The 27,960-nt window shown below is 41.7% G+C and overlaps 1 protein-coding gene and 1 long non-coding RNA gene across 3 annotated transcripts; one reads left to right on the top strand and one right to left on the bottom strand.

Annotated features, from left to right (window-relative positions):
* The first annotated feature begins 16 nt into the window (after window positions 1-16).
* On the top strand, window positions 17-27,696 carry etv6 (ETS variant transcription factor 6). 2 transcript variants are annotated; one of them, XM_056367439.1, is made up of 8 exons: window positions 17-467; window positions 3,904-4,030; window positions 19,317-19,481; window positions 22,801-22,935; window positions 25,196-25,807; window positions 25,898-26,040; window positions 26,810-26,910; window positions 27,021-27,696. In XM_056367439.1, the coding sequence occupies exons 1-8, from the start codon at window positions 438-440 to the stop codon at window positions 27,121-27,123; spliced, it is 1,416 nt and encodes a 471-aa protein (XP_056223414.1). In that variant the 5' UTR covers window positions 17-437; the 3' UTR covers window positions 27,124-27,696. The 2 variants fall into 2 exon arrangements, with proteins under 2 accessions (XP_056223414.1, XP_056223413.1); XM_056367438.1 differs by having other exon boundaries at window positions 3,901-4,030.
* LOC130163321 (uncharacterized) lies at window positions 15,638-19,301 on the bottom strand. Its single transcript, XR_008826463.1, has 2 exons — window positions 18,906-19,301; window positions 15,638-16,654 (listed from the first exon to the last, which is right to left on the bottom strand). It is a non-coding gene; the product is annotated as an uncharacterized LOC130163321 (long non-coding RNA).
* Window positions 27,697-27,960: the final 264 nt, after the last annotated feature.

Genomic DNA, 27,960 nt, shown 5'->3' with positions numbered 1-27,960 from the left:
GAGAGAGAGAGAGAGAGAGCGAGAGAGAGAGAGAGAAAGAAAGAGAGAGAGAGAGAGAGAGAGAGAGCGAGAGAGAGTGAGTGAGTGAGTGAGTGAGTGAGTGAGTGAGTGAGAGAGAGGTGTCCGTGCTCTCTCTCTCTCTCTTCAGTCTCGCTCTTCCAGGAAGGGATTATTAACCAGCGCGCTGCCGACATGTGAAGGAAAACACTCGCAGACAAAAGAAGTTTTCACACTGAGCCGCGCTATGGAGCTGGAAAGATAAAAAAAAAAAGAAGAAAGAAGCGGGCTACATGAGAAAAACAACTTCTCCCACAGTAACGAGCCGAGCAGTCGAGCTGCCGCCGCCGCCGAGCGGGTCTGAGTAGGAGCGGAGAGCAGATAAAGAAGAGAGCGGAACGGAAAAGTGGAAGGAGACGGAGAGAAGTTGACGGGAGATAATGTCTGAATCCTCCTCCGCTGCGACCAAGGTAACACCACGGGCTCTTTGTTTTCCTCCAGCACACTCTGTGAAGCTGTTAGTGTGTGGCTGATGTTCCTGCAGGATTTACAGAGCTGCACATCACCTGCTGCAGACGTGTAAGCGCCGTTCACTTTTGTTTTGCTCGTCATCTGTTGCTCGCGGCTCCACGCGTTCACGTAGCCTGCTCCACTCTTCTGCTGATGGTGGTGATGGTGATGATGGTGATGGGAGAAGTCGTGACTGTGTGTGACGTGCAAAACGTTTGATTTACCGCCACGAAAAGTGATCAAAGGGCGCGCTGTAACACAGACACAACACACGAATAAACAGGAGCAGAGGGAGAAGCGTCACGAAACGACTGGGGTTCAGTCACAGTAAAACAAATACAGAGGAGCTGGGGCTGGTAAACTCTCTCCTGGCCTGTACCTCATACTAGGAAAACTCTAACCCAGGCTCAGTTTACTCACGGATCTGACCAACCGTTTCATTGATAAGAATACAGTTATAGTCTGAAATGATCAGTCAATCGACAGAAAATTAATCGGCAGCTATTTTGATAATCGATATTGAGCATAAATGCCAAGTATCTGCAAACAGCAGCTTCCCCAATGTGATAATTTGGTGATTTTCTCTTCTTTTTTCTATCATCCTAAACAGAATATGTTTATAAAGCTGCAACTAACAATCACTTTCATTATTGATTGAACAAATTTCCTTTGTTTCATCTTGTTGATTGACCAAGATATTCAGCTCACAGTGACATAAAACAGAAGAGGAGGCAGAGAATGGATGGATCCATTAATCAAATACTGGTTGCAGCTCTTTTGGGTTTTGGACAGTTACTCAAATTAATTCATTTTATAGACTTATTGATTGATCAAAAACAAATAATCGATAATGAAAACCATGGTTCGTCCCAGCCTTGGCTGTTGGTCAGACTGTGTAAACAATCTGAAGACACTGTGTTGGGGATGGACATGTGTCACTGTGTTTGACATGTTGTAATCTAAATGTTCAATCATTTATTGATCAGTAGTGAACTCTACAGGAAAAGGAAAACTGAATGATCAGCACAGAATCACCCTTGGTGTCTACAAGAACTGGAGCTGAACATTTATTTGGCCGATGTGCAGCAGTGTTGTTGTTTACTGACAACCTGTTTCAGGTGTTTAATCCGGCACAGAAGGTGAATATTTGCTGCTTCAGGATTTGCTTTCTTTGGGTTTGGACTGTTTGTCAGACAAAACAAGACATTAGAAGTCGTCATGTTGAGGCCTTACAACTTTTGATGGACATTTTTACAATTTAAAAGACAAATTTAATTAATCGAAAAATAAATTAACACTGAAATAATCATTAGCACTGATAGCAACAGTATAGAAGTATTATTCGGGATGTGACAATAAGCCTGAAGTAAAAACACTGCAGGATCTCTGGTGACTTAAACTGAAATGTGGTGTTTAGTTTCTGAGAGATATCTTCTCATTACTGAGTCTGATGTCACTACATGCTGAAGAATGATCAGCACTTCACTCAGAGAAGTTTTCCACCATTGCAGCCTGCAGACTGGATGTCCCCCTCACCTTCACACTGCAGCCTGGTGCTGTCACAGACGACTTTCCCTTTTCTGCAGTTGTCTTCATCACAGGCTCTGTCCTGACCGAGTCCCAGCTGTGTGAAGGCTGCTTCCTGTCTCTGGACAACAGAATTTTTAGAAAGTGGACCTGAAGCCGGAGAAGAGAAGCCTTTGCCTCTGAGAGGAGGAAATAGAGGACTGAAAGATTATTGCTTGGCTTCCACAGGAAATTCCTGGTGCATACAGTTGATGTGCAGGTCTCAGAGCGGCTGGTGACAGCAGGCTGACACTGGAGGAAGGAATGGCAAAAGACTAAACTGCGTTTACTCAAGAAAACTAAGGTGTCTTCGTGCTTTGTCTTCATTTGTAGGAAAGGAAACCAGTCAACAGAGAGTGACCGCAAAGTGGAAAACCTCATACCTTAACCTAGATGCAATATGTGTGCTGTACAACAGCAGAGCTAGAATGTCCTGGAGAGGACTGCAGCCAATAACTGTTTTCACCATCACTTTATCTGCTGATTATTATAATTATAATTATCATTATTAAAACAGTAAAAAATGCCTTCCACAGCCTTCCAGAGCCCAAGGTGACATCATGAATTTACTAATTTTATCCGACCAACAGTCCAAACCTCAAATGGATCAAATTAAGACTCATATAAATCAGAGAACTTTACCAGATCTTTAGTGGAGCTGAAACCACAGAATGTTTGACATGTTTGATTGATAACTGATAACTAAAAACATTGATCAATTATTAAAAGATGTGATCTGATGTGATCTAATTTTTCCGGGGCTGAAAAATTCAGCATAATTGAGGGTGTGGTCGCTTTGAGTGACAGGTGGGTGAGCGTATGCTTGCCATAAACCAGCATGCACCAAAGTCTCGCCTTCGCACACGCCCCTCCTCTTTGCCCATTTTTGCATTAACCAGGGGTTAGGGGAAGAGTCAGACACTGCCAAGATGGTGACAGCGCAGCAGCCCACTCTGAAATTCAAAACCGCGCTTCATAAACCTGTAGATGACATCACAGAGGCTACATCCATCTTTATTTATTTTATATGTAATTGACATATGGGTCAGATTCAGTTATTGGTTAATCTGCTGATTATTTTCTTATCAACTGAGTCATTGCAATTGTGGAAAAAAATTGGCATTTTTGGTTAAAAAAAAAACTTAAATCATAAATTGATTATTAAAATAAATTATCGAAAAAACTAATTATCAGAAAACTCATGTCATTGTTTGCTATCCTCTGGGTTTTCGAGTGTTGCTCAGACAAAATGTTACATGAAGCTGTGACAGACGAATTGATTCATTCAAACAAAAGCGGACAGATCAATCACTACAAGTGATTAGTCGCAACAGTAGATGTAGATGCTTAGTGAGTATGATAATCAAATGTTGGAATGATTAGTAGATTTATTGATTAGTGAAAAAAAAAAATCTGATAATAGATTAAATGTTTTAAGCAAAAGTGTCAAACCTTCACTTTTCTCTGTCTCATATCATTGTAAGTTCAATACTCACAGGTTTCTGACCATGGTCATGAAAATCCAGCCACTGAAGTTATCATCCTGTCAAACTGTGTATTGCTTAGTTTGTAACTTCAGTGCGCTGCATAGCAACATGTGTGCTGAATGTGTGGCATTTGGTACATTGGTGTCTCTAGAATGTGTTTTCACAGCATGACAGCACATCAGTTTATTAGACTCGCCCTGCTGTCCATGTAGACCAGGCCTAGTTGATGTTGTGGGTGCGTGGCGAGGTGAGGCGAGTCGGCGTGGGGCTGTTTGGGTTCAGGGCCGGTGCGTTGTGGAGCTTTGTGAGCCATGCTTTGTGTCTCTGTGTCTATTCATAGCAGGAGAGGAGCTCTTTCAGTCCTTCCGCGAACCCGCTGCCAAACTCCACTTCCTCCCCCGTCCATGCTCCCGCCGCGAGGCCAGCCAGCCGAATGGAGGACGAGCCTGCCAGGCTGCCTGCGCACCTGCGTGAGTCACACACATACACACACACACACACACACACACCACACACACACACACACACACACACACACACACACAGAGAAGAGCAGTGACTCCTACATGCATTGATCAGTCGGTCATTGAACAGGACAGATTGATTTTTGTCAGTGTTTTTAGTGTCTTTCACTGTAAATGTTTATGTTTGGCTGAAGTGGTAATCTGGGAAATCAGATTTTTCATTTGGTCTCACCCCAGAAATCACCTGTCACTCAAACTGTGTGGGCGGAGCTGTGAGCTGTGACCCTGACAGTTCTAACTTGTGGAGGTGGCAATATCTTAGAGTTTAGAACAGCAAACAGAAGCTATACAGAAGCTATAGACAGTGTTGTCACAGTGAGGAGAGCCAACATGAATAAATAAAAACATTGCGGAATATCACTTTAATAGTTAAAACCCATCACATCCAATCATGACAACACACACACACACACACACACACACACACACACACACACACACACACACAGACCACTATCGCTGCATGAATGCTGGCCCAGTCATGCCGTACCTCTCAGCTGGGAGGCGTTGAAGCAGATCCGGGGTCAGACACCTGAACCGTACACGCATCCACTGGACCAGAACTGACAGACCTACTGCACTGGAATAACCAACAGTTACACAGCAGTCAGGTACAGATAATATGGAGCAGAGAACACATGTGTGCATGGAATGATAGAAGAAGAAAGCGCTGAGGTATGGGCAGTAAGACCCCTGCAAGAAAGAGAACGTAATACCAAACAAGAACTAAGTGCAGGACATGGATGCAGCTCGGCTAACAGAACATAATTATGTCAGGACTGTTGCTAACACTCATCTGCTTCTTCATGTTTTCTCCTCTAATCATCATGTTTTAATTATCCCATTCAATACAGAAGACGTTCACTTTTTATACTGACCAATGAATTAGCGGCGTCCTTGAAGCTCCCTGAGTACATCAGCAGGGTGAATTAGTCCTGGCTTCAAACCTCTATGATTGGGGAAAATAAAGGAAGTGACATGCTCGTAGTTATGAAATAAAATGAGGTCTGAATAGCCTTCGATTTTTAAAATCGATTTTAAATAGCTCAAGTATTCATTGATGGCCATTATTCTGTTGAAAAACATCTGAGCCAATGAGAGCTCGGTAGATGGGATAAATAATGATGATGTCATGAGGCAGAGCCTGTAAAATGGTGAGAAAAAATTGCGACAGCTGTCCAGGTTGTTATATATAATATTATTATATATAATAACAACTCTTAAAGTCAAACGATATAAGAAAAAAAAACATATTGTTGCTCTAATGAGTGAAAAGTAAAATTCATTAGAGACACCTCCTCTCTCAGCTCAATACACTCAGATGCAGCCTTACTTGGTCTGGTGTGACCAATAGCTTATGGTTGCTAATGCTAGCTAATTTTAGCTAACTTTAGATAGACGTTGTTGTATAACTGACATTGCTCAGTCAGTTTGGTGACTTAATGACTCTTCTCCACTTGCACAATTGTTGCACTGAGTTGGCCTCTACTGTTATTGTTACACAGCCCGCAGTAAATGGACATTTCTTTGATCATGGAATCGTGGAAAACAGAGAAGTTAACTGCGCTAGCAACCATTACTCGTGTGAGACAGATGTGTTACTGATGGGTTACGACAAATGAAACAAAATAACCAAACAGAAAACAACTAACATAAGTGTGTTGTTAGATTGATGAAGAAATAAAATCCAAAAGTCTGATTATCAGGCTGAAAATGGTCCACATTAAAGGTACCCTGTTGAGTTTTTTCACAATTAAGAAATTTATCGAAATATTACCAAAATTGCAACATAGCCAAATGCAGTATCAGTATCTTCATATTTTTTATGAAGAGTCACAACAAACCATAAATGAAGCATTGTGGTGCCACAGAGATGCCTTGGTCATATTCTCCAGATGTTAAGGAACAAGCTTGTTTGGAAGACCCAACAAAAATCATATCATCATCATTTGAAAATATGAAAATGAAGAGCAAAAATAACCATTCCAACTGATCTTGTGACTCATATCACAATCACAATATGATTTTTATTTTTTTTGGCATATCATTCAGCCCTTCAGGCAACATGATTCACATCCTACAACTGGTTTTGCCATTTCTGTTGATGGTGGTGCGAGTGTACCAACATGTGGATGTAAACAGGCTCTAAATATGTAAAAAAAAAAAAAAAGCATGTTTATTTGATCTCAAGGACACAAAGCATGTTTCTGAGTAACACTGATTGTAGACATAACTTGTTTGTTTACAAGAAACCTCCACAGGGCACCTTTAATATTAGGTATGCTTGATTTGTAAGCTCAAACACTGGGAGCTTAAACTGGTATAAACAGCTGGAGCAGCTGGAATCAGACGAGACCAGTAAACAAACTAATTGGGAGTCATGTGGTTTTTGTTTAGAAGCACTGATTGTCTATTAATTGTCTACTTTGAATCAGAACAAACCAGCTACACAGTAGAAATACACTAGAGAAGCAAACGGTCCACAGGTGAGTCAGTAAAGAAGAACATGTTGGAATATGTTTTGAAAAGGTAACGAAATTAAGCAACAAGGTGAAGTTTACGGCTCTATGGAGCTTCGGTTCGGTTGCATCGGCTCACTGTTGCTTAACCAATCATAGAGCAGGCGGGGCTGGAGCTGTGCCAAGAGATAGGCTCTGTGTTCAAAGAGTAACCCTGAGCTGCTTTGTCCATGCGTCCGTCAATATTTAACCTGTTTTTTTTTGTTTTGTTTTGTTTTGTTTTTTTTCTGGCAAGTGTGAAGTTCAGGGCTTTTGTGGGGCGTTGGGTTGGGCGTCTGCAAAGGCTGAGGCTGGATGAGATGCACAGGAAACTCCCTCAGCCCACTTCCTCTTTTGCATTGTTGCAGAAAAAGGAAGAACGTTCAACAGGTCCGTGTTGAGTTTCCTGTCGAGTAAACCGATGGGTCAGTTCACATCCGCAGACATGTGGAAGTCCCACTTTGTTTTACTCACATTTCAAACACAGCCATGACTCTCTCACACATCTGCAGGTCAGGAAAATTTCTTTTTCTTTTTTTTCCCTTTTCCTCAGTGTTTAGTTTATGGCAGCTCCTGGTGGGGATCCACTCTCCTCTCTCAGACAGACAGCGACATGTCTCTGTCACTGCTCACACAGTCCAAAACACCTCTGTCCTTTCTCCTCCTGCCTATCTAAACACACATGTGCTGGAAAACAAGCCGTCCATTAACCCCCACACTCAGAGGGAGTTCTGTCCTGAGGGGGGGAGAGGGAAACGAAGGGAGAGAGAGAGAAAGAGTAGGAGGAGGGTGAAGGGGGGGCAGAAAGAAAAAGAATGAGGGAGGAAATTGCAGTGTGGGCAGAAATCCGCCTTCTCCATTTCCTGGGGAGGAAGTGGATTAGATCGGGGAGAGTTGCAGCCTCCTCACACTAAAGAATGCTACCATACTCAACTTTAACCCTTTCAGCCAGACAGACCCAGAACATACCACACACCCTCATCTAGTTAAAGAATATGTGGAATAAATTGTAGTCTTAATACTTGCCTTAGATCCTTTCTTTGATTCCTTTTCTGTTTTTAACACCTTTTTCTTTTTGGTCTTTCCACTGTGTTTCTTGTCTGTTTTTCTGTAAAACACTGAAATGATTCTGATAATTCTTTCCATTCATTAGAAAAGACATTTCAGTATAAATCTGTACATAAGAAAAGATAAGAGATTTAATCGAAGACATTTTATGACATTTATAAAGATGCTCTATATTATACATGCTGTAAATAAACCTAATCATTTATTACACATACTTACATAATTAAATAAAATACAGACCAATTCAAAAACATAAGAAAATAAAAGTAAATTACAAAACAATCTGAATGAAAAGAAATGATAGGGTAATGCTTGAGTTAAAAAGCAGTGTGTCAGTTAGTGTTTTAAATTCTAAGTATAAATATAATTTATTAAAAATGAAAAGTATGCTCTCTGGACTTTATGAAGGGTTCATCACACTGCAAGTACAAGTACACTAATTTGTATGTAAGTATATTTAGTTTATATGGTGAACATGTGAAGTGAATGTAGATGTGAGGGCAACCAGGGAGGCGTTGGTCAACATAGTAAACCAATAGGATGATAGAAAAAATATTTGTTAATTTTTTTTCCCCCAGATTTGTTCATTGGATTTTCTACAACTCCAAAATATTTAAGAAGTTGCGTCACAAGTTGCATTATTGTTTCAGATATAGCATTGAAAGTAACAGGGCTTGTCCCTAAAGTGTAGTCCACTAATCTTTGACTGTGTTTGAACTCAATAATTGTTTTGCCACTGTGTTTTTCCTTTAGAGGTTTATTGAAGCATGTATAGTTAACTTTGTACTTGGACTCTGGAGTGTGAAGGAATAATTTCAGTTCTTGGGAAATACAACATGCTTAGTCGCGACAGCTAACTGGCAGCTGTCGGTTAGCTTAGCTTAGCACAGAGACTGGAAACAGGAGGAAACAGCTAGCCTGGCTCTGTCCCACAGTTACAAAATCCACCTACCAGAAAGCTCACAGATTAACATGCTGTATCTTGTTTGTTTTAATGACTTCCTGGAGTCATTGCTGGTTGCCTGGTAACGTCACGGTGACAACAAGACTCCAGGAAGTCATCCAACTGCCCATGAAAAATGACAACTTGTCCCTTTTGTTTTTGCACAAATTAAACAAACAAGATTAGCATTAATATGTGAGCTTTAGGAGGATAGAGCCAGGCTAGCTGTTTCCAGTCTTTATGCTAAGCAACGCTAACGTCTTCTGGTTGTAGCATCATAGTTAGCAGACATAGAGTGGTGTCAATCTATTTGTTCTTTCTTTCTGTTGGCATAAAATACTTTTTTTCTGTATTTGTGTACGTTAAAGTGTATTTCTCAAAACACTGTAACAGTCTTTTATCAAGTTGTTCCCATGTTTGATTTTGTATTTTTGAGGTTTAATGTTTTTTGGTAATGAGATGAAACTAACTATTTATTATTACTTAATTATTTGTGGAGATGTCAACTATAGGCCATGTATAAGAGGGCATTCTCAAGAAATAGACAGAGCCAATATAAAACACATAAATAGCACATTTGTAACATGGAAATGTTTTGTTTTTTTTTTTCATTGTGGCTTTAAAGAAAAATCCCCATTAGACGGGTCATTAAATGAATCATCCAGCAGCATTAGTCTGCAAGTAGACGAATGTGCAGCTCTAAACAGCTAGCGGAGGAGTGTTATCAACCACCCATGATGCTTTGTTTGTCTGTTTGTGTCAAAAGCGAGACAAGTACTAAAAGGCCTGGGAGGGTTTTCGCCAACAAACACACACACAGTAAAGCGGTGCAGACGCTCACAGACGAACTGGATCTGCCGGGTTTTTAATTCAGTCGCAATCCAGGCATCATTGCTCCACACGGAGCCCACGTACTCCAAACATGATGCAACAGAGCGCGTCCCTGAGAAAACAGCTCCACTGTTGTTCTACAATAAACATGCACGAATTAGAAAAGAACAGAGGCTGTGAGAGGAGAAATATCTCAGTGGATGATTTAAAAAAATCTATGTCCATGGAAACAAGACTGGCTGGTTTCCTTAGAGTGACTTTGTGTGTGTGTGTGTGTGTGTGTGTGTGTGTGTGCGTGTGCTCACAGCTGGGTTTGCACTATGCATGCTTGTACGAGTGGGTGGATGAGTGTGAGTGAATCTTGTGTCTTTGTGCAAGGCTTGCCAGAGGTAGTGTAGGTGTATACTGTATGAATGTATGAGTAAATGTGTGTGTGTTACCGTACATGACTGCAACCCCCCCCCCCCCCCCCCCCCCCCCAGCTTCCTTTGGTTGCTCTTTGTGGTATACTATCCATTTTACAGTGTGGGGGGATCTGTGTTATAAAGTGTGTGTGTGTGTGTGTGTGTGTGTGTGTGTGTGTGTTTGGTCTTTTTGAGGGGAAATTTCCTGCCCCTGGAAGCAGCTCTTGTCCTCAGGAATTTCCTGAGTGGGCAGACGGCGCTTCCTGAATAAATGTTGTTGTTGTTGTTGTGTGTGTGTGTGCGTGCATGTGTGTGTGTGTGTGTTTTAACTTGCTCTCTTTTCTCTTCTGAAAGGGAAACTGTTCTCACATGCCAGCAACAGAGCTGAGCGCAGCCCCCTTCTCTTCCTGTTCGAGACACACTCCACACTTTGCTCGAAACGTCACAATGAACCCACACTTGTGCTCCTTGTGTGATGGTGTGTTGATTTCAGACTTTAATAGGAAAAGTCACAAAGGCACAATTAATCTTGATAATGAAATCTTTTCCATTGACTCTTTCCTGCTACACAGGAAGTGTTTTGTTTTTATATCGCTGGTGTGTTTGGAATAAGAAGAAGAAGAAGAAGGAGGAGGAGGAGGAGGTGAAGGAGGAGTGCTGGGTATTTCCTAAGGATCAGTCCAACCATATTTTTAATGGATTGCTATCAGCTACAATAAAGTAGATGAAAATCTGATCCCTTCTGTATTGTACTGTGCTATGCATCGTCCAACAACCATTAGCAAAGAGCTGTGCACAAAACATTCAGGTAGCAGCCTCATTTTAGCTGGAGCTAGTTAAAATGACAAACATCAGCTTCTGCTAATCAACATTATTTCTGTGAGTAACTTGATGGCAGGACAAAATAAAGCAGTCTGCTGTCTGGTTAAAACTTTGCAACTTTGCTCGGCCAAAGATTGTCTTTAAATGAAGAACCTCCACAAGTAAGGCGTAAGGAGTGTTTTTGTGATTATAACTCCAACAGAGTGAGACCTCTTCTCTTTAGCTGATTGTGTCTCATCACTCATTCAGTTTTATATTAGATTCCTCGCAGAAGATGACATGATATATTCAGTATAATATCAAACTGACTTTGGAAAGCTAGATTATTTAGCATCTTTAGAGGTAGTGGAGACAGACGGGAGGGGATGACATGTAGCACATGTCCCCAGCTGGACTGACTGTGAACCAGGGGATGCTGCGATTATGCGGTGTGTTTCTTACCAAGATGCCCCTGAGATTTCGTTCCTCTACCTCTTTTTTTTCTCCACGGTCTCTGTCTTCCCAGAGTCATCACACCATTTACCAATTTATTTTAAATTTATGCATCTGTGAGAAGCTTGTACATGTTTCCTTCAAGCGTTGCATTGTGGGACAGTAGAGTTTGTGTATACTGAGTTCTGTCACTTTGTCAATGTTAAAACACCAAAAGACCTGCAGTGTATTAGTTTGAGTATGAAACTAGGACATATAATGCACGTAGTTTTGAGTTCAGAACAACAAAAGATGCAGCCGTTCCCTTTGACTTGTAGAGTTCCCCTTTAACTGACAAGCAGTTCTGGGAAATGAAGTGTTGAAACACAACAAACATGACACATGGAAATGTTTTCTCTCTACGGTGTGAAAAAATGTATGACTAAATAAAAAATAAAAAATCAGAGAAGGTTGGTTCCCAGTCTGAGGAAAGATGAAGGTCCCATATTGTATAAAGTGAGATTTCCATGTCCATGTGATAACAAAGCAGGTCTAGGTTCTATATTAAAGGAGCTATTTGTAAGTTTTGCTATTTCTACCTAGCCAACAATAGTATTAATAACTGTTTACTTGCCAGCGTAGAAGAAATGTTGTGAGTTCGGCAAAATGTGTCCCTTTATACGCCGAGAGCTGTGTCCAGTGGTGGAAAGCAACAGTGTTAACTCTTGTTTTGCTTCTGTTTCTATCACTTTTTTTTCTTCTACTTATGTTAGCATGCTAACCAGCTAGTCCCAGCCTGGCCCGACTGTCTTGTCCCTCTTCTATACTGAGTCACTGTAGGCTGCCCTGAAGACGTAGCACTGCTCAGAGGACGTATTATCACTTATTGTCTTGTAAATGCAACGACGATTGAAGCTGTTAACAGCTGTCAATGCTAACATTGGCTATGTAGCAATATAAAACTAATAGCGCCTAAAATACTGTAAAAAATATCAAAGTGCTCAGTCCACTGAGAAATGTACACAGCCTGTATTCAGAAACTGATCCCTAAAACCAGCCGTCACGACTTCCGTAACTCTGTGATGTCACAGCTACACAGTCACCGCTCTCAGCCGCGCCCCCAAGCCCTGCCCACCTGGGCCCACCATCCAACCTTGCAGGATTTGGTTTCTCTGAGTGTTTAAGATAACAGTCAGCCAATAAGAAGAGAGGCTCAGAGCCTCCTCTCTTCTGATTGGCTCACTGACCTGTTGTTACTCGAGTTCCAGAGAGGAGATGTAAAACTACATTGAGGTGGTTTTTGGTTCTTAAAACCACAAATATGGGGCGTCGTGTGGTGTAGTGGTCTAAGCAGGCGCCCCATGTGTAGAGGCTACAGTCCTCGCTGCAGTTGGCCCCGGTTCGAGTCCCGCATCGGATGGCCTTTACTGCATGTCATTCCCCCTCTCTCTGCCTCCTCATTTCCTGTCTCTCTCCACTATCCTGTCCAATAAAGGCGCAAAAGCCCAAAAAACATATCTTTAAAAAACCACAAATATATCTTCTTGTGGATCAAGACTTCTAATAAAACACAGGACAAGCGTAAAATATGGGACAGTTGTTGCATGCATACAGGTGTAACTGCGTACAGGTGACAGAGTTATTGTAAACTGTGCTGAGGGTTTGCGAGTGGACATTGTTTTATCGTAAAACAAAAAGCTTGTAAACCACCTGTGTGGGACTGTTGCCTCAGATATGATCACTGTAAGTGTTACACTACATGAAATGCTGACTCAGAAGACACGGCGCTCACAGGGTGTGTGTTTCAACAAGCAGGGGCCTTAGGATTGAGCTAACGAACGTCTTTGAAGCTTGTGCGTTTTTCAAGAGAAAAAAAAAACTGGCTCCTGAACAAAAGGAAGAGTGGCAGTTAACGCTGGCTTCAGGAACTAACCTACAAGAGCCGGCTTGCTCCAGCGCTCAACAACACGCTATCAGAAACAGGTCGTGCTACTTCCTGGCCATAAAAGCTCAGTGTGATTGATGATCTGTTTTATGTTTGTTTTGACTGGATGAAGTCCAGTTCTGCTGGACGGGGATAGGCACATGCCTGCCAGGAGGAAGCAGAGGATGAATATATGAGAAGGTTGGGGGGGGGGGGGGGGGGGGTTCTCTTGATTGAAAAGTAAAGGTGTTTGTGTGTGTGTGTGTAGGTGGATTTTCCCCTGCCACACCTACCTGACAGGGAACTGATATACAGAGACACACGGTGACAGGAGATGAATAGTGTGTGAGGATTAACTTAGGAAACGTGTTGCTCTCATACCAATATGTAAGGGTGTAAGACGGTCATGGCCAGCCTCCCCCTCCTCCCCCTCCTCCTCCTCTATCTGTACAAAGAAAAACTTTTCCCCTATTGAGATACCAACACCAATATCCGCCGCCTTCTGCTTCGAGAGAAAAGGCAAACATTTACTGAAGAGCTGAGTGACTAAGGAGCTTTGAGTTTGGAGAGCAAAGTCCCAGCCTCACTGATGTAGCCAGGCTTCTTTTTTTTCTTGTTTATTTAGTGATAGTTCATCCTCGTCAGACTAAGCTGAGATTTCTGTGTGCATCAGTTGTGTCTGTGTGTATATTTAGACAGTTCAAAGTTTCTGACAGAAAGGAAATAATATCTGAGACTTTCAGATCCCACTATGACTCAAAATATAGGATGTGTGCAGTTTTGTTCCAGTTTTACAAATAAAAAGAAAGGAAACAGAAAGACTGAACACATTCAATCAGCCACTGTTTCCAAATGATTAGAAATATATATGACCTACAAAATAACAAGAGGAAACTGAAATTACACTCAGAACATATTTGTTTCATTCATCAAACACAGAAATGCTGATGTTAATATTAATAATTGTACATTGACAGAGGTTCAGATTCATGATGAGGGCAGCGTCATGGGGCTAATCTCACCCATGTGGATCCCCAGTGTTGTTGTACTTCTGTCACAACGCGCAACACATTTAGCCTGTGCCAGGTAGTATACAGAAAATGTAGCATACACACACAGGAAATGACACAAGGCCTTCATCAGTCACAGTCAAACAAATTGTGTATTCTGAATGCTAATATAATAATAAGATTTTTTTATTATCAATTATTTGTTTAAATCATGTAATCAAACGTTCACTGAATCTTTGCTTTCTTTGTCATTTAAAGACATTATTATGTTGACATTTAATTTGTTTTCTCTTGCTGGACCAAAACGGTTTCACCTTGATCACAGGGCCTACATTTCAGTGTCTGGTGCATTGCGGTACAGTTGTGTTCATATTCAGAAATTTTGCTTTTTTTCCAGTCTGAAAATACCTCATACTTAAAAACTGGTTAGAATGAGCATTTACTGTGTAGTTGGGATGCGGCTATACATTAGCTACTGTGCTAATCTGAGGAGAAGGATGAGCTGATACAGGAGCTAACATGCTAATTAAGACTTATCCTAGCCCAAAATATCAGTGGGATAGATCAGTGATAAAATGATCAGGCAGGAAGAAATGAACTGTTCATTATTGCTGATCCTGGACTCAGCTGTTTTTATATATATATAAATGAAAACAATGAACCTTTTCATATGGCCACGAGAGGTGCAGTTTGCAGTTGTAAAGACGTTTTTTTGTCAGTCCATCAAAAGGCCGTTGTCGTTGCAGTTGGCTCAGTCGGCTGAGGGAAACATAAGCAGCTCGGGCAGCATTGTGGCTGCTGGTGAGACGTGTGGAGCGAAGCTGAGGTTGTGGACGGGACCTTTCAGCTTCACAGCAGGACGGACCTCATTAACTCGTCTGGCTGAGAGGGGAAGTTTAGGGCTTCTGTACCGCAACAACGAAACAAGATACCAGTGATCTCATCCTCCTCTTCCCTTCATTCATCCCAAGCACTTATGAGTTGCCTTGGCAACTTGTGCGCTGTGTGTGTGTGTGTATGCGTGTTAGTGAGCATGAGCGGGGGCCTGAGAAACCACAGAGTGAAAATTATGTGTCATCAGAGAGGATTAGGAGCCCACGGTTTAGTAAAGGGCTTGGGATCCTGCTGCTGTCGTGCTTGAGGGTTTCATTCAATGTAAACACACACACATATACACTCTTATGAGCACTGTGAACCTGAGCTGCATTCCACAAAAGGCAGAGGCTGATGACAAGGAAGACTGAAATTGATTTTCTTCCTGTAACGTGCAACAAATCTGCAACACATTCTCAGGCAGAAAACAACCAGAAAGGACACATTCATCCGCTGAAGGAAGAGTGTGTCATGTCACGTCCATGTCATCCATCCGCCTTCTCACCTCAAAGTAAGCAGAGGATGTTTGTGGCTGCACAACAAAAAAAGTTTTGGCATAATGTTTAGAATCAGTTCCTGCCCCGAGAAAAGATCCTGAAACCTGCAACTTGAATGTGACTCAGGTATTAATCCTGAAATCAGTGTAAGTCTTCTGTGACTCACCTACAGCTGTAATGGTTTCTGTCAGGGAGGACAAAGACGCATGTCAACAGGCAGATGCTTCAGTTCCTTCAAAACATGAAGCTGAAAAGACGCAGAGACTTGTAGCTTCATGAACACATTTAATCATTTCACATCACTGTCATTTACTTTAAATATGGACAGGGTTAAATATTAATGGAATAGTTGCAATAGCAGGAATTTTTCTTCTACGATACAGTAAATATTTGAGCATCATTGATGCACTTCTTCCCTTGCATGAAAGCAGTCTATTATGTGAACACAGCGTTTTGACCTGGTCAGCCCCCCGAAGCGAAGCACCGGGCTCATCACAGCAGGTAGTGACAGTAGAGTCAGAGCCCACAGGTGGGAGATGCTGGGATTGAGCTGAGGGGCCTGAACTAGCTGCTGATTGGCTACACACAGTCAGAAGAGCAGGAGTTCAGGACTGAATATGATGTCCTGCTCTGTGCTGGCTGAGTATCTGTTTCCCTTCCTGTTTGTCACTGTGTAGTCCTCTTGTTCCTGCCATTTTATCTCATCTGCCTTTATTTTTTTCTCCGTCCTCACACACCATCCGCTGCTGCTCTCATCACTCTTTCCTCTCCGTTTCCACTCTTCCTTTTCTCCTCTCTGACTGTTAATAAACCTCCCAGCGTCGCTCTCTAACCTTACCGCAGGAAGTTTCCTGTGCTGAAACGGAGCCCACGCTGGATTGCTTCCTGCCAAAGTGTGTTGTGGGACACGTTTGTTTGGGCCCCCTTCTTCCTCCTTCTCCTCCGCCTCCTCCTCCTCCCTTCTGCTCCCCTTGTTGCTTCCTCCTCTGGGCTCTGTGCAGATGGCTGAGGCCGGCAGACCGGATCTCGGAGGGGTTTTGGCAGAGCAGCACCTCTCTCCGGCCCTGGAGAGAGCATACCGCAGCCATGACCTCGTGACCCAGGCTGCACTGCTGCCCGCCCCGGCCTAGCTGCTCTCACAAGTCAGCCACGAGAGACGAACATACAGCTGCTGCATGCAGTGCAGATGGCAGCTTGATTCAATATTGATAAAAAGTCAGTGAGGTAGTCAGTTAGTGTTCCATTGCATCTAGATCTATTCCTGTCATGTAGTCCAGTTAAATTTGTAGCTGCAAAAGAGAAAATTTATGTAAAAACCCATACTTTAGCAAATCACTGGTTTTCAGGTCGTGTTATGAAGCTTTCTCTTATGGTTTAAGTTACCTGCTTTAGACATGAGGGTGGGAAACAGGGACTGAAAACAAACAGGCACATTTACATGCATTATGTTACAAATACTAGAAGCTCCACATAATGTAGCCTAGCCAGGATTGCTACTGTGTTTGTGTGCCAAGAAACAAGGGAAAACCCAGAGAGTAAATGTGAAGAAATATAGTTCCTTATCTGCCCACCATTAGTTCCTGTGGTTTTGAAACACCTGTATCCCATTCCTTGACACTTTCTTAAGATGTCTGTTGACAGGCTGAGGGTCAGAGCTTGACAGGCTTTAAGCTGTGCTTCGGATAACCTAGGCCTTCCCGGATATATCGGCTGCGCTCGTGCCCCTATCTGAATATAGAGGACTAGAAGGGAAGGGAAGAAATGGGAAGCTGACAATCTAGACAGGGTTTCATTTTATATTGATTGCGCTTGGTGAAAACTTCCTTTGTTTGACGGACGGACGGGGGTTTGGAGGGAGGCCTGAAAGCGAGCACAAGGTTCCTATTACTTGTGTGACAGTGACTTTGGCGGCCAAAGATAACAGCTGTCTGACTCCCAGAGGAAGTGTTTGAGTCTGGGCGATAAGTGAGATGTTAGAAATGAGTAGTTATGCTCCATGTGGGTGTCATGGATGTTCTGATCAGAGCTGTACACTGCTGAAAGTCTGTTTTTTGTGTCTGTGCATGTGAAAAAGAGAATGAGACAAAAGAAAAAAAAAAACTGAGGGGGTGAGTCTGAGTCATCCTGAAAATCATTGGGTTACACAGAGTGCGAGATGATACGATGAGGTGGCAAGATCCGTGTTAACCAGGATAAATAAGGGTCAAAATGTTTATGTGTAAGGTAAAAAATATACTTCCTGTTGTGTCAGACAATATCAGGAATATCAGAGTTTAAGAATTAATCAAAGTGGTTGAAATAAACCTTGGTGAATAGAACAAAAACCACAGCTCATCTGGTAAGACCACATTTGAATAAGCTAAATAAATGACAATTGGTAGTCTATATATAATCTATATATATGTATATATATGTCTATATATGTAATCGCGCGTGTGTGTGTGTGTGTGTATGCATATATATATATATATATATATATATATATATATATATAAGTACTGTACCAGCTTTTTAAATGTTGGCATACTTAGCTATTTACGTAAGCTACTTATTTTGCTAATTTTATTTTAGCTAATTGGGCCAGCCTGTTTCACCTGATGTTTTCTTAATGGAAATGTTTTTTTAAAATCAGCAACACGTTTATAGAAGTGAAGGTGTCTTTTGAGACTTTAACCTCTGGTTGCAAAAAATGGACTGAATTTGTAACTCTGAAGAACATTTAGCAGCATTTTTCTGAAGCCAAAATATATTTATTGGCCTGTAATTCATGCACTTCCACATTAACTTGAGCTGCAAAGGTCAAACTAGCCATAGGTGTAACACTGCATTCTTGCTAAGCTAATTAGTTTTCTGCCGGACATGTAAAAATAATGAAAGAAAATGCAAAACGGTTTATGCTAATTTTTGCAATTCAGCTAGCTAGCTTCTGCAGCAGTGTTAGCAGGTGCAAAAAACAAATAATTCAACAAAGATTATTATTAAAAATAATTACTGACAATGTATTTCTGAGAAAAAAGTGGCTGCAAGTCACTTCAATACACTCTGAGTGGGTTGTAGCATTAGCAGTAGCAGTAGCACTCAACTGCAGTGGTTGCCATGGGGTCAAATTAGCCATACAATAGTGTGGTTTTCTAGGTTCATTCAAGTGAGACTGAAGGTTTAGCTGAGATTGTTTTCACAGTGGTGTCTGCTCACTCACTGTTGTCTCTAAATGCCTGTTGGTCGCCAGTGCAGATGTTTTACACTCCTGTTCCCACGGCAGTGAGTGAAACGTAGCAGGGAGGAAAAACAGATACTGTCATTCCTGTTTCCTTAGCTCTTTTCCCTCCATGTGTCATCCTTCATTTATACACAAACTAATAAACTGTCCGGCCTCTGATGTGCCTGTCAGAGGGCGAAAGAGCAGAGCAGATCAGAGCAGATCAAATAAAATAACAGTCTGACCGTCTTTCTCATATACCCCCCTGTTCCTCTTTTATCCTTGTGATTCATCCTGTATTCTTCCCCTCAACCTATCATCTTCTAATCTTTTATTCTCACCTCCTCTCCCGTTCTGACTCTGCCTCCTCCTTCATCTTTTTTTCTTTATCTCTGCCACCGTTCCCGTAATCACTCCCTCCTTTTGGCTTTTATCTCCACTTCCTCAATATCCTTTTTACTGCCTCTGCCTCCTTCCTTCCTCTCTCCCCCTTCCCCTCCTCCTTTCCTCCCTACCCCTCCCTCCCCTTCGCCCCCCCCTTCCTGCCTTTCCTTCTTTCTTCCTTCCTCGCCCCCAACCCCCTGTCCTTCTGCTTTTTTTTCACTGAGCTCATCCTTCTTTGCCTCCCTCTTTTCTCCTCCACCTCCGTGTTTTTTTTTTTGTGTTTTTTTTTTGCTGCTTCTTCACCTAACCCTGGTCTCAACTTCTTCCCTCTTGTTCCTCTGCCTCCCCCCAAATCTGTCCACCTCCAGGTTTGCAGCCGGTCTTCTGGAGCAGAGAGGACGTGGCCCAGTGGCTGCGATGGGCCGAGAAGGAGTTCGCTCTGCGGCCGATCACCAGTGGCTCTTTCCAGATGAATGGCAAAGCCCTGCTGCTGCTCACCAAGGAGGACTTCCGCTACAGATCCCCCCACTCTGGTACTCCCTCTTCTTTCTATCCTCCTTGTTAGAGGTATAGTCCAGGTTGGGAAAACTGGAGACACCAGAGAAATGAGTCACTTTCATTGATTGCATTAAATGTTTTTTTCAGTCCAACTGGAGCAGGACCCAGACTGGAAAACAAGATTTACCAAGTAGGAAGGAAGAACCGTTTTAGATCATGGAAACACTCTGACTGGGTGCAGAGAAATCATGGAAAAAGTGGTGCAACCATACATAGAAGCTTCTTTTCTAAGGGAAAAAAGTGACACCTGCCTTCGCAGACTGACAGTGACTGATAGTTTCTCAAATGAATTAATTACATTCTCACAACAAAATGTAATTAGGGCAAAAACCATGACTCTTGAACAGCTGTAGCCCTGCCTGGTGATTAAGACCAATATTAATGTTTAGGTGTGTTAATGCTGCTGTAAAATTAATGTATTTACAGCCAAACTGTGCCCTTTAAAAATCAATAAAATCAGCTGGAGCCTAGGAGGCAAGGTGGCAGTGTCAGGCAACAGTGCAGGGAGACAGCTGTTATAGTAAGGCAGCTGGGGGAGGAAGTAGGAGATCGTTGATCAGGAAGTACAAACCGACCTGAGCTGTCGCCTTGGCAACACCAGCGGCCAGCCCCTTGAAAATAAAACACAAAAAGTCAACTGTTGGATTTCTATTTTTAAAAATGAAACAGGATTTCACGTCAGATTGAGTATGACTGGTGTCCTGGAAATTTTACACAACACATGGGTGAAGTCAGTGCTGTGTGTGGTGTGGCTCAGGGTGATAGTCATAAGACTGGGATGTAAGGAGTGGTCGGCATTGTGAAATGTAAAGACGCAGGAAAAAATTGTCCATAGACCAGAAGCTGTGGTTCAGGTCATTGTAGGTTCAGAAATGTGCAGGAATCGTATGGAGGTGGATAAATGACTTAAAGTAAATAAATGAACAAATGCTGAAAGATAATGATCATTATAATAATTATAATAATGATGATAATAATAATGTTAATAATAATAATGTTAATAATACATTTAAATCAATAAATAAAAGAATACATTAATACATTAAAGCTGAAATTGATAGAAAAATATGAATAAGTAAAGATGTTGGCAATTAATCAGGAAATAAATGAATTTATTTTTACATTTCTGTAAATCTATATTTTTTACTTCATTTGTTTATTTCTACATTTCGCTGTGTGTAAATGATGTTAAACTTTTGCCTTGTCATTGGTGTGTGAAGCGATGCTGACTACTATACGTGTTTTTGATGTTAGCGTGTTGCAGGATCTTTAGCTTTTGCCTCGTCATGCTTTACAGTGAGGTTAGGACCATCTACCTCATTAAGAGTGAGACACATTAGTACAGGAATACATATATTCCAAGGTTTATTTTTGTGATTAATTATCCACATTTATTTTTATATTCATTTAATTTTTTTAATTTTCATTTATGTATTCATTTCAGTTTTAATTTATTTAATTATTCCTTTACTTATGGTTTTGTCTTATTTATCTCAGCATTTTTTTAAAATTTTTTATTATTTAATGAATAAGTCAGCTTTAGTCCTCCGTAGGTTTAGACAGAATGTCTGTAAAAGTTAGTAAAAGTTTCTCTGCAAAGCTGGAGCAGAGTCGGGACATTTCCTACTGTATATGTTACCCATTGTCTGCTCTTTCGCAGTATATTACATGTTATGACACATGATCTGTAGTTAGAGAGAGCGAGATAGCCCAGCTGACAGCTGTTGTCAAGCTAGCATCAGGATGTTTCCATTTCAAATCTATGCAAAATGTCCATATCCTGTCAAGAAACTGAGGCCTGGGAGAAAAGTCTGGAAAGTGTGACTCATCATTACAGGTTTTATTAGTTGTTATGTGATGACGGAGTAATTTTGTTGTGAAATGGTTTCATGTATGTGCTATCTTTAGAAGTTTGATGACTTTTTTTCCCCCTAAAACTGGAAGCATCACAAGGTGTCAAGAGATACATTTCAGTATCAGTAGATGCTTTGGCCGTTGTCGTCGTTAACGTCAGTGAAACGTCATTTTAGGGAACGGAGCAAAAAATTTCTTTGGCTTGTGATGTGACTGTTTCCTCCTTTGGGCAATTATAAGAATGCGGTTCCCATCAGTCCCTGCCGTGTGCCATATTTTTCTTTGTAATAATAGACTGTTTCTTTTGGGGTTTTTTTTTCCTGGAATATCTGTGTTAACCTCACTTCCAGCAGTTCTAAAAGCTACATTACTACATGTTTACACTTGAATATGTTTCATGGGAAAATGTAGGTGTTTTACATGTGAGTTATGACTGCAAGCTAACGTGATCATTTTCAGTTTCCTGGTAACTGTAATTCATAATGATGAACATCATATTTCTTAAGATAAAATGTGAAGCTCTTTAGTTTAAACAGACATTTGAAATCGAAAATCAAAGCAAATCTTCATGCACCAGGAAGCAGGAATTTTCCCCACACTGCAACTCAGTTCCACAGGACCAGAAAGTGAGAACTGAAAGGGGTGTGTGTGTGCGTTTGTGCGCGCATGTTAGCCATCACTTCCTTTATGAGAATCATTTCCTTGTTATGGGAAGGCTTTAAGAAAGGATGAGATACTGTGTGATGGCAGTCACATTACTGTAGCTGTGTTTTTTTTGGTAGCAGTGTAAATGTTTAGTCGTGCCGGCAGCTGAGCCGTCAGTGTCGATGTTGAGGCAAAACAAACAGCTGTTAAGCATTCAGTGAACTTCCTGCTCAGCTTTTGTGCCCGGTGTCACCACTACTGTATAACCACTTCAAGGAGAATACCAGGGTCATATAGAGCCATGGCCCATTTACTTGTTTCAACAGATGGTTCATGTTTTCAGCTGAACCGATGATGTGCATAACTATTTCGATTTTTTTTTCTCATATTTTTATTCTGAAAATCTAAGCTTTTCTCCTGTGGGAAATTTCCACAATATAACGTTAAAACATAAATTCTTTGAGTTTAATGTGATTATCTTACTCTGTGGAAGTGAAATGCTTCTTCTGTGAGAGGAAATATACACTTCTGGCAACTCACTGAGTTGAATATCTAGGAAATATTTTCATAGTAGTTTAGTAGATGTCTGCCACCCGTTCCTGAAACCATCTGATGTGGTTTCTGCCTCCTCTGTGACTCTTCCATTATTGCTCAAGCTCCCTGCTGCCTGGAAAGCAAAGAGAAGAAGGGGGAACCTGATTCTGTGGATGACGCCAACACAAATTTTCCATTTTATGCAGACGTGAAAGGCTACCGAGAGATGTATGTTAACCTTTGACCTTTGCATCTCTGCAGGGGACGTCCTGTATGAGCTGCTGCAGCAAATCCTGAAGCAGAGGAAGCCCCATGTGTTTTACCCATCTGCCTATTTCCCTGGGAACTCCTTCCACTCGCTGCCTGAGAGCGCCGTGCAGCACCTGAAGCTCGAAGGTCAGTTCTTCTTTAACGCGTACAGTTCACGTATTTTTAGCTCTGGAGTTAGACACAATATCATTATAGTGGGAAGCACTGAAAGTTGGCCTTTACCGTTGCAGAACTTTTAGACGTACTGGATATCGGAAGCCACATTCCTGCATAAGTAGGTCCAAAATCACCTTCACTAGAATCTGTGTTTTTTTTTATTGATTGACTTTGCTCAAAATAATTCAAATTCCACACAAGAATAAAACCTAATGACAGACTCCGTACCCTGCATCTGTAAGACTGTTCGATGCTGCAGCAGCTTCAACGATGTAGAAGAAGAAAAAATCATAAATCAATTAACATGCTGTTATTTTTACATACAACTTTATTTATACATACAATTGTGAAAGTTTGAATCGTGTGTAATCTACTATAAACTGATATTCAAATCAATCGACAAAAATCAAATTAGAAAATTTTAAAGTAAAAGTATCTCTAAATTAAGCTACTTAATGAACTAGCAGTTGAGTAATCTAGTTGTCAACAGTACGGGTGTGAACCTCACCTCAAACACCACTGAGGACGAGTCATTTTTGACCCCATCAAAAAAAAAACAACTTAATTATCAACTCAGCTAAGTGGCTAAGTTCTAAATACAATACATCCAAAACAGCTACAGTAATGCTGTCTAGCTATCCAACGTTATCTAGCTGAACACAAGCTAATACCAGGTCCTCGTTTTTGTGTGGGTGATGTCACTTTTTCTTTTTTCTTTTTGAGGTGGAAAATGAAGATTAAACGTACAAATGTAAAAAAATTTTGTTGTGTAAAGTAATGAGTTGTTGCTCATGGCAGTTGAGGTGTGGTTGACAGTAAATACACTGCCCACCTGAAATAACAGAAGTAACTGATATGAATGAACGTTTGCTATGAATGTTCACAGGAACTAGACAGTATATGGTTCATTTTTGATCCACTAATGGAAAGCTGGAGGAATAATACAAAAAAACATATGTTCTTAAAAGGAGCAAAATAAAAGACTTAAGTTGAGGATATCAAAATGACATTTTTAGGAATATGAAATGCTAAAATATTTTTAATGACAAAAATATTGAAACATTGAGGGAATTTTACACTCAGATGTTCATCTAAGCGATAATGTTGATGTTTAAAGTAGAGAATTTAAGATGCTCTTTTTATATGCGTGGTGATAATAGTAATACTAGAGCAAGGAAAGCACAGGCCTCTTGACTTTGTTGTATTAAAGGAGAAAAAGTGAAGGCTCTGATCTGAGGAAACATGACACAGCAACACAGGAATGAATTCACATGTTGACAGTAAAACCTGTTCAACAAGGAAACGCTGCTTTACATAAACAAGCTCCACGAACTGCCACTGTGGAGAAATGACTGGTGCTCTGGTATTTTTTTTTTTTACCTCTGTCCTTCCTTGTTTTGAGGCCTGAAATATATATATTTTTTCTCCATTCTTTTTGAGTGAAGGAATCAGCAAAATTCAAACTACTTCAACACAAACTAGAGAATCTGTGGGATATTAGTGACACCTAGTGGTTACTTCTGTGTGAAGCCAGGAGCCTTCAGCTAGAAGCACCTATAAAAAAAAAAATTAGTGGCAGAGGGGACAAATATTAAAAGCTACAATATACCACTTCATTTTATGCTCTGTTACAGTTGGAAGTAGAGAGTGGGCTTCACACAACAACAACAACAACAGGTGGACAAAATAAATAGGAAGTTCTGAGATTAGTGCTACCTTCTTCCAATTTAGAATTTGAGTTGCCACGTTCAGATTCAGGTGTTTACTCAGTTCTATTTTTAAGTCTTGTTCCCTTCTATGTTCATATTGTGATTCACACGTCTCACCTAGATAACCAATATGTATTTACTGTTGGCACACCTGTATGGCAAACACAAGGAATGGTATACACCCAACAGCTTCCGTGACATCACTAGAAAACCTGTTTCAGGTAACCCAGAGACTTTTGGCTGAAATCCACAGGTACACAGAGTTTGTATTCTAGATGAATGAATCAAGGTAATAAATATTTCAATACACAGCAGCATCTAGCAGTTATTTTAATTATCTATTATTTCTACCTATAATTAAGCTAATTAATCAAGTCTACATGCAATCATAAAGGGTGAAAGTGTCTGACAGTCCACAGATAAGACAAAAGAAGTCTTTTGACTTTTGTCTCTATTTAACAATAAACTGGAGTAACTTAGTCGTAGATATTAATGACATGTTGTTTCCTTTGTATCCTCAGAAACGGTACGACGGGGGCCGCGTGGTGCAGAGCCAATCCCCCAGCATCCACCAACCATTGAGCTGCGGCACCGCTCCCGCTCCCCTCACCATCCAACCCCGCGACGATCCCCCCTGGAGCCGAACCACCCTCGCGCCGCTAACGATGACTCCCTGCAAACCTTCTCCCAGCTGCCCGACAGCAACCACCACCTGCCCGAGGAAATGTACCCTCTGTCGGTGTCCCCGGCCGCACCAAACGGGCGCTGCACGACGCCCCGAGACCCCCCTTGCCCGGGCAGCCCTGGGGGCCAGGAGGCGGGCCCTCCTCGCGTCATCCAGCTCATGCCCAGCACCATCATGAACCCTCTGCTCCTCAGCCCGAGCAGGAGCGGTGGCGGGGGTGCCGGCATGGACTTCAGGCACAGCCGCGGCGGATCCCTGTCTCAGGCCACGCTTGAGAACGGGCGCGAAGGTAAAGTCCACGGCCACCACCACGTGCTGCCGCTGGCACAGCAGCAGCAGCAGCAACAGCAGCACCTTCTGCAGCAGGAGGAGGCGCTCTACAGGAACCACGTCATCATGCCGGTGTCTCCTCCAGAGGAGCAGCAGATGCCCATTGGACGGATAGCAGGTAAGACTTAGTCCTGGCGAGCCCTGAAGGTTAAAGCTGCATGAGGTGACTTCTTCATTTGAAAACACCATCACTGTTGTGTCCCTGCAGACTGCAGGCTGCTGTGGGACTACGTCTACCAGCTCCTGTCAGACAGCAGGTACGAGAACTACATCCGCTGGGAGGATCCAGAGAACAAAGTCTTCCGCATCATGGACCCCAACGGCCTGGCTAGGCTCTGGGGCAATCACAAGGTAAACACGCACCCCGGGTGTTCAGTCACCTGTCTGCAGGGACATCACAGATCCACGAAAGAGCAAAGATTTTATTCTATTAATGGAGATTTTTTTATACCAGCAATGGCTCAAAATTAGAACTCAGAGAATTATCACCTGACCTTCAGCCCGACTGAGATTTTAGGCCACTTTTACTCATTGTTCTGCTTTTATGGTCAACAAACTGTAACACTCCCAACAACCTGGATCCCAAACAAACAAACAAACAAACAAAAAAACACCACTCTTTGCATGTCAGCAGACAGACCAAGTTAGTGATCAGCTGGTGAATGTAGTGGAACATTTAGCCTCTAAAGAAAAGTGGCTGCAGTATTAGAATAATGAACTGTTGCTCGTGATCACATGTCAGCGTTGTGTTTTTAGCTCGTCTCCCAAGCTACTTCAGGTTTAATGTTCCCAGGGATAGGACTTTAAAGCTGCACCAATCAATATTAACAACTGATCAAATCACAACATGAAAGCTGCTCCTCACAGTGATGAACTATCACCCAACTTTACCGCTCCCCTCACTTGTACACAGCTTTTTAGCCTCTCTTTGTTTTGCTTAGGTGTGTAAACAGACAATTATCTGTTAAAAGTTTGCAATAATGACTTTGCTCCCATATGACCAAAACATCAATTAGTGCAGCTTTAAATGGCAAAGAGAATCTAAAGATTCATCATCATCGTTGATATATTATTATTATCATTATTATTAATGACACTGTTGCCCTCTGACCTCTTACAGAACAGGACAAATATGACGTACGAGAAGATGTCGCGAGCACTGAGACACTACTACAAACTGAACATTATCAGGAAAGAGCCAGGACAAAGACTTCTGTTCAGGTATTCCAACTTAAATAAGCTTAAAGACGCCGTCTTCAAAAAATCATCCGTCATTCATGACATATTTAACCTTCGTAAAACTGATTCCTCGTCTGTGTCACGTTCACCAGGTTCATGAAAACCCCAGACGAGATAATGAACGGACAGACGGACCGGCTGGAGCACCTGGAGTCCGACACAGACGAACAAATCTACATCAAAGAGGAATGCTGAGGAAATCTGAGAAAAAAAGAAAAAAAAAGGTCCATGAACTACTTAGTACTACTACAGCCGCTGATGCCTTTTCAGACGCAGCTTGAACAATCGGTGTTGAATCTGGAGCTGGACGTTCGCTCGTATCAGTCCCACACACAGAGACATGACTCTCTCCTCTGATTGCCTTAGGATGATCATTTTCAAGTCAAAATGAAACAAAAAAAAACAAAACAAAAAAACAAAACAAAAAAAAAAAACAGCATCGGTTGTGTTGATTTTCCTGATGGACAGAAGCTAAAAGGACGTGCTCCCTTTTATTTCTGTGTGAACTGCAAAAGCCAATCACCTTGTGCTTATGTCACTTTTATGATTTTTTTTTGTCTCCACACATGCATTATACTAAGGAATTTTGTAAAAAGAAATTTGTGTGCAGTGTGTGTGTGTGCAGTGAGTTGTGTGTGTGTGTGTGTGTGTGTGTGTATGTGTGTGTGTGTGTGCAGTGAGTGTGTGTGTGTGTGTGTGTATGTGTATGTGTGTGTGTGTGTGACTGGACTGTTTTCACCATGGAATAAACATTTTTGATCAAACTCAGTGAGGACATACTTCACCTGTGTGCAGTAGTTCCCGCCTCTCTGCATCGACATCACTGACGTTATGCTGAAATACATAAAAACAGCCACGTGATGGCACTAGTGCACAACTTTTATGAGCAGGTCTGTCTGGACGTTTCCCCACAGTTCAACAGTTCACAGGCTGCACACCTTCCAGACCACGGGGTCGTGTACAGGAGAAAATGTGGTGACAGGTCACAGGTGGCCAGAGCAGGTAGAAGATGGAGGTGTCACGTGTTTGAGA

Source organism: Seriola aureovittata, chromosome 22, assembly GCF_021018895.1.
Source record: "Seriola aureovittata isolate HTS-2021-v1 ecotype China chromosome 22, ASM2101889v1, whole genome shotgun sequence".
NCBI lineage: Eukaryota > Metazoa > Chordata > Actinopteri > Carangiformes > Carangidae > Seriola > Seriola aureovittata.
This window is presented reverse-complemented; position numbering and strand designations above follow the sequence as displayed.